The sequence below is a fragment of the Phoxinus phoxinus genome (genome assembly GCF_949152265.1).
Source record: "Phoxinus phoxinus genome assembly, chromosome: 19".
In the NCBI taxonomy this organism is placed as follows: Eukaryota; Metazoa; Chordata; class Actinopteri; order Cypriniformes; family Leuciscidae; genus Phoxinus; species Phoxinus phoxinus.
The window spans coordinates 15,482,109-15,488,966 of NC_136894.1; the positions used below are offsets into that span (position 1 = coordinate 15,482,109).

The following is a 6,858-nucleotide window of genomic DNA, read 5'->3' on the forward strand; positions in this document are numbered from 1 at the left end:
TTAACTGCCATTAACTCAGCCTGTACCAAGTCACCAAGGACTAACAGAGTCATATTATCTTGGCTTTGGGCTTGAGTTTGGGCCCAACGTTCAGTATGTCTGCATAAGAATGTCACTGCATTTTCATAATGGTACTGCATCTTGGAGGTTTATATTATATTAGTATTCATTATTCTTCAACATCTGCCTTAATTTTAAATGAAGGGACTTCTGACTATGTTCCTTCAAGAGTATGTGTCTATATATATACACTGTATATGTAACTGACAGTGTAAAGAATAGGCTACAGACAAACATGTCTTGGTGAATATGGAAGTATCATTTTCTCAGGTACTATACGAATTATATTTCTATCAATTTTATTTTAGATTTGTATTATTTATTATTCCATTGTACATAGCTACGAAATTGCCCATGTTGGCTATTGGTAGGCTAGTCTAGTAGGTCATGTCTTATCGTGTACTTGAGTTTTTAATTTCCTAGACCATTTATTGAGCTTATTATAAAGACAATCTCAAAACTGTATGTATTATTATTCTGCCTGTTCGAATATAAGTCTGTCAGTGGTCTCTAGAAAGTTCTCCCATATAAAGGTCCTTGGGCCTCTTCTCTGCGCGCTAAGAACCGCCTCACCCGCTACAGCTTTCTGAACTGTCATCTGATTGGTTTGCCCGTTTGTCCTTCAAGTGTTTGTGATCTGATTGGTCCTAAAGATTATGTGGGCGCTCCTTGTATCTAGGAAGTCATAGGCAACACACCGGTGTCAGCGTGATTCTTAGCATCACACATCAAATTGTAGTTTTTTAACCTGCCATCTCTAGTAAAAAGTGAAAATGGGTGATGAGGAGGAGAAATTCGATGGGATGTTGCTCGCCATGGCGCAGCAGCATGAAGGAGGAGTGCAGGAGGTAACATGTCAACACATGCAGCTGCATGCTAGCAGCCGAGCTAACTGATGCACGATGACTGGCTGTAATGTAAAAGACATCTGTATGTACATTAGTTACGGAGAACTTGGCTGCTTATTAGTGTTGGCTTGGCAAAAGATCACGTTAATATGCTGTTATCATTTATTGTTTATACATGCACAAAGTATATGAGTTATTAGAATGTTGTATTATGTGGAGAACATGTTTTTGTTTTAAAACCTACTCATATCTTTTTAGACTGTCTTTAAATGTGCCTAGGATGTCAATAATGCTGTCTAGTTAGGCAGGTCACTAGGTTTTGAAACAGCCATTGCATATCAATCAATGACCATTAAACCCATAAACCTGATTTTCTATGAAATATGCCATTCCATTGAACATTAGTGGCTTGTTGTAGTGTTATACCTTTCTAGTTGTGTATCACTTCTGTTCTCTTCATTTCTTCTTCATTATTTTTGTTGACAGCTGGTGAACACATTCTTCAGTTTTCTAAGGAGGAAAACGGATTTCTTCTCGGGAGGAGAGCCCGGAGCCCCAGAGAAGGTCTCTTGACTGTCAGTTGTACTAACTAAAATTTAACTGAAGTCATGTCTGCTTTATTTCTATTTGAGAATCATTGACTGTTTGTCTTTTTGCACCTTAAAGTCAGCATGAAACAGAAGTTGCGATAGTATTTTATTCCCTATTGTGACGTATATTCGAGTAAAACGGTCCAATCGATTGGATGGTTGTGGTTCCTATTGCTGTGATCTAATGTGAGTGACAAGTTGTCCTGCCTCTGTGCTTAAAAACACGTAATCAGGGAAGAGATGTCATTGCAAGAAGGAGAGAAAGTTATTTCGATCAAAGATTATGAGGACACATGGATTTTTTTTTAAAATAATGATTTACACGACTAAGGGCCAGATTTACTAAATGGCAAATTAGCGTGAGAGCACAACCTCATAAAAGCACTGATGGCATGGGACTGGAAAGTTCTGCGCGTGATCTACTGATGCGCAAATTAAAGAACACCGACGCAGCCGGATCATTTCCATAATGACCAACACAATCTACCTAGAGCAGTGCAAATTAGAGTAGTTTTAGACAAGCTTTTCTGGGCAGTAAATGGCTCAAATAACTGTAAACTGACTAGCTCAAACCTTAGTAATTCACCTTGCATGATTCATTTAAATAATCTCCTTGCATAAATTTTGCGTCTGAAAGGGAAACTCCTGCAAATGCATATATGCAATATAAGGTCAGCCACAAAATGAACTGTTCACGCCTTTGTATCTAGTAGATCCTGACAGTAGTTTTTTAACACCAAAAGAGGGTTTGTGCTGGCATAAGATGTTAGAAAATCTGGCCCTTAAATCATTTATAATAAAATGCAATATTCCATAAAAAAGAATTTTGATTTAATGGTGACTTTAAAGAAATAGTTCACCCAAAAGTTAAATATTTCTGTCATTATTCAGTCCAAGTAGTGTATTTTATATATATATATATATATATATATATATATATATATTTATTTATTTATTTATTTATTTATTTATTTATTTATTTATTTTTATTTTTTAAAATATATATTTAAGTTTTTTTTTTGCATAAGATTACATTTGAGGAATGGTTTGAAATTGTTATTCACATGTTTAATTGGAATTAGAAACCAATGCCATTCAAAAAAAAAAAATAGTTTAATGATGAACAATTGCTGAATGTACCTTTATTCTTCATATTGGCAAAATTTGTGAGCATTTGGTATTCCAACCAATTATTGATCTGCTTTCTTTTCATTTGTCTTATAGCTGGTTAAAGAGGTGTTTGCTCATCACAATCAGCTCGCCCTCAAAGTTCAGAAAGACAAACAGTCCAGACAAGAGAAAGAGAAGAAGGAGAAGGCTGACCGAGCTGCCAAACTGAAGGAAGAGGAGAAAAAGAAGAAACAGGACGCAGAGGAGCCTAGGATCAAAGAAATCACTGATGAGGAGGCCGAGAGACTGCAGTCACAATTAAATCAAGTGAGAGCATTTTTAAACCATTACAATTCATAAAACTCTTTTATGCCCTGTTTATGTACTAAATGTTCTTATACTGTTTGGCCTGGTTTTACAGACAGGGCTTAGATTAAGCCAGGATAAGGTCTTAGTTTAATTAGGGCATTTAATAGCTTTTATAAATATGCCTTAGAAAAAAAACATTACTATTGTGCATCTTGAGACAAAACATTTGTCATAATTTAATATGTCAGTGCAAGTTGCTTTCAGTTAAAATGCATTTTAGTCTGGGATTAGCTTAAGCCTTGTCTGTGAAACCGTGAGTTTATGCATTACCTTATCTAATGCCAAATATGCATAAGCTAATTACTTTTACACCTTAAACAGATAGTTCACCTACAATTCTGTCATCAGTTACTCCCAATTCATAAGACTTCGGTTAATTTTTGAAAACAAAAATCAAGATATTTTTAATGAAACTTGTTTAGAAGATTTATGGGTTTGGAATAACATGAGGGTGATTAAATGAGAGAATAACATTTTTTGGGTGAACTATCCTTTTAACACATGTAAGCATCAAATGTGATTCATGAGTAACTTTCACCATTCAGACAAAACAAGAAGAAAAGAAAGATTCTGGAGTAGCTGAGAAAACAGATGTCGATACATCAGAAAAAGCAAAAGACACAAAAGGGGTAAGTGGGATTTATATCATTATTAAATATTGGAGTGAAAACTGAATCGATGTAGTTTTGAGCATCTCTACGTTAATGTCTAATGCTCACTTGTGTGTGTATGTCAGTCGGACTCAGAAGGAGAGGAAGATGAAAAGGACAAAGACAAGATAAAGCCCAATGCTGGAAATGGAGCAGACCTTTCAAACTACCGGTGGACTCAGACCCTGTCTGAAGTGGATGTGAGTCGTATTTCAGTCAGTCAATCAGAGAGTTCTTTTGCATAAGTCTGTTAACTTTACACTATTCCTTAGCCTTGCCCCTCCCTTCTTTTTATAATTCTGGGTGAGAACCACAGCACTAAATAATGCTACTGTTTCAGTCAAAGATTTCGGCCCTCCAAATCATTTCATTTTTGTTATTTTGGCCACATATGCATTTCAGTGCATCACTATATATTATACACACAAGGTGAAGATCAGAATGTTTATGGGTAAATAACACATACTTAACCCAAAATCAAAATGGAAAAAAGAACAGATTTTGCATGAAGAAAATCCATTTCCATTGTAACATTTTCATGTTAATTAAGGTAATGGGAATGGCAGGGTTTATTCCGGCATCGTTCCGGATCTCCGGCGTGCCGCCGTGTAAAAAAAAAAGGGAACTTGCATGCGGTTTAATATTTTCGAGTCAATTAATTTCACCTACCAATCATATGAGAGGAACGCAGCTCTAACTAACGTTACAAGCCTATCAGAAGCAGAGCAGGGCGGGTCCTGGCAACAAATCCTAGAGCGCAAATTAATGAAGCCTGAAGATGTCCTACCCACGGGCATAATTTCCTATGGGGACAGACACTTTTCAAAATCCCGTTTGCCCTACTGACACACACACACACGATGCACAGAAAGACGTGCGCTAGTATCGCACAGTATAGAGTTCTCTTTCGCGCTTGAATGAACAAGAACACACATTTATGCCAAAATGTCCGTTTTGTCTAGTATCCTCACAAGAACAGTCTGAAATTAGTTAAATAAAATCTTAAATTGAAGTAAAGAGTTGTACGAGATCCTGTCAGCAGTGGCAGATCTTAAAGTGACAGCAGCCATTAAGTCTCTGTCTGTAAAGTTAAGCAAAGAACAAAGGAAACAGAAAATGATTCACTGCTCTTCTTGACTAAAGAACGCTTGTAGCTTTAATAAGGATCAATCTATATTTCATTTATAATTTATGCAGTGCGGACTGTTATATAACCCTACTTTTTTTTTTTATATTTCCTACCTGTTGGACAGGAAAGGTACGGGTATATATGACATTTATTAGGGGTTTAAGTGAGGATTTTTTTAAGTTCACTTAAATTAAAAGTTGTTATATTTTTTGAAGCCTAATAAATGTTTAAAACTTGGGGGGAAATAATTTTCATCGAGACATCAGTTGCTATATTAATATCAGTGATACTGGCCTTCATTCATAAAAATATGGCATTAGCATACAGCCATAATACTTGAAAATAAATGGTGCCATTAAAGTTGTCAGTCTGCGCAGTTCCCCGTCCCCCCAACAACAAGAAAAAGTTCAGGCTCAGGATTTTTTTTTCTTCACTTTAACCCCTAGAATTGTGGGGGGATTTTTGTAAAAAAAAAACAATTTCTTAATTCAAAAAAGACCCTCTCCCCAATATCTCAACTTTCAAATCCTTTTGCAGCTGATTGTGCCCTTCGGTGTGAACTTCCGTCTGAAGGGCAAGGATGTGGTCGTGGACATACAGCGGCGTTCCCTGAAGGTCGGCTTGAAGGGTCATCCACCTGTGATTGACGGACAGCTGTGCAATGATGTGAAAGTGGAGGAGAGCTCTTGGCTCATAGAGGATGGGAAAGTGGTCACCATCCATTTTGAGAAGGTATTGATGAGAGCACGCATAGATGGCGTTTGTTTGAGTTTGTGATTTGCCCGGATGACCAATGATGCACGTTTATTCCAGATAAACAAAATGGAGTGGTGGGGCAGGTTTGTGGCCACAGACCCTGAAATCAACACCAAGAAAATTTGCCCAGAGAATTCCAAGGTAAGAGCAAACTATCTCCTAGTCTGTGAGGTTTTTAATCAAGGGTTGATTATGTTCAAGCTTGGAGGGATCATTGTGTAGATCATCTAATAAATATTGAATTATTACAAGACAAAATGATGAATCGCACCCTTTTATCCCATGCCGTGATTTTAAATGGAATCTGCTCAGCTGTCAGATTTGGACGGTGAGACGCGCAGTATGGTGGAGAAGATGATGTATGATCAGAGGCAGAAGTCCATGGGGCTGCCCACCTCTGAAGAGCAGAAGAAGCAGGATATCCTGAAGAAGTAAGAATACAAAGTCATGTGGTGCTACCAGAAAACTGGAAATTATGTCAGGGAGAAACCCTCATGGTTGTCTCTTTAATATTCAGATAATTTTACTTTTTTTTTGTAAAATGTCATGAGCTGCAACTCCCAAAAATAAATGAATTAATAAATAATGAATGTAAATGTTTTTGTGAAATACATTTAACCTTGAAATAAAATGTCATAATATATACCACAGCTATTTTTTTTTTTAAAGAAATTAGTACTTTTATTCAACAAAGACTTGTTAATTTGAACAAAGTGACTCTAAAAACAAATAAATTCTTTGTTTATCAGAAAAAAAATCTTTTTATTTATTTTTTATATTACCTCAAAATAAATAATAAATAAATAAATCGATTCTGTGTGTTTAAAGTTGAAGCGTACTCTTCTGAACGCATACATTTTCTTCTGTCTGCAGGTTCATGTCTCAGCATCCTGAGATGGACTTCTCTAAAGCCAAGTTCAGCTGAGAGCCGTTTGTGCTGCATGAACCTCTGAATGATCATCACTGTACATGTGACCCAAGGTTACCCTCCTCTTCTGCTCACCTGATCAGTTACACCAGTTTGTTCAACTAACAGTTTCCATGTTGTGATGATGAAAGTATCATACACCATGTCTTGCTGCTTTGTCTTTTTGTTTTTTAAATAAATCAGTTGAAACCTTACCTGTTTGTGTAACTTTAACTCTTAAAGTCTCTTAAAACTATTATGTTGATTGTCACGGTTTTATAAATGTCCTGTAAAGTCACGTATACAGACTGCTGGTTAGAGCGCCACACTTTTTCCAGTGGTAACCTAGAATAAGATTATTTATTGTTTCATAGAGTGGTTAAGAGTTAATGTATAATGAAATAACTTTTTGATTAGTGAATCTGAATAGTTAATCAAG

General features: G+C 36.3%; 1 protein-coding gene across 1 annotated transcript; it reads left to right on the forward strand.

The window, feature by feature from the left end:
• The first annotated feature begins 614 nt into the window (after positions 1–614).
• nudc (nudC nuclear distribution protein) lies at positions 615–6,634 on the forward strand. The gene is made up of 9 exons (XM_079592055.1): positions 615–908; positions 1,395–1,472; positions 2,723–2,935; positions 3,523–3,606; positions 3,714–3,827; positions 5,294–5,488; positions 5,570–5,653; positions 5,825–5,943; positions 6,386–6,634. The coding sequence occupies exons 1-9, from the start codon at positions 834–836 to the stop codon at positions 6,435–6,437; spliced, it is 1,014 nt and encodes a 337-aa protein (XP_079448181.1). The 5' UTR covers positions 615–833; the 3' UTR covers positions 6,438–6,634.
• The last annotated feature ends 224 nt before the right edge of the window (positions 6,635–6,858 follow it).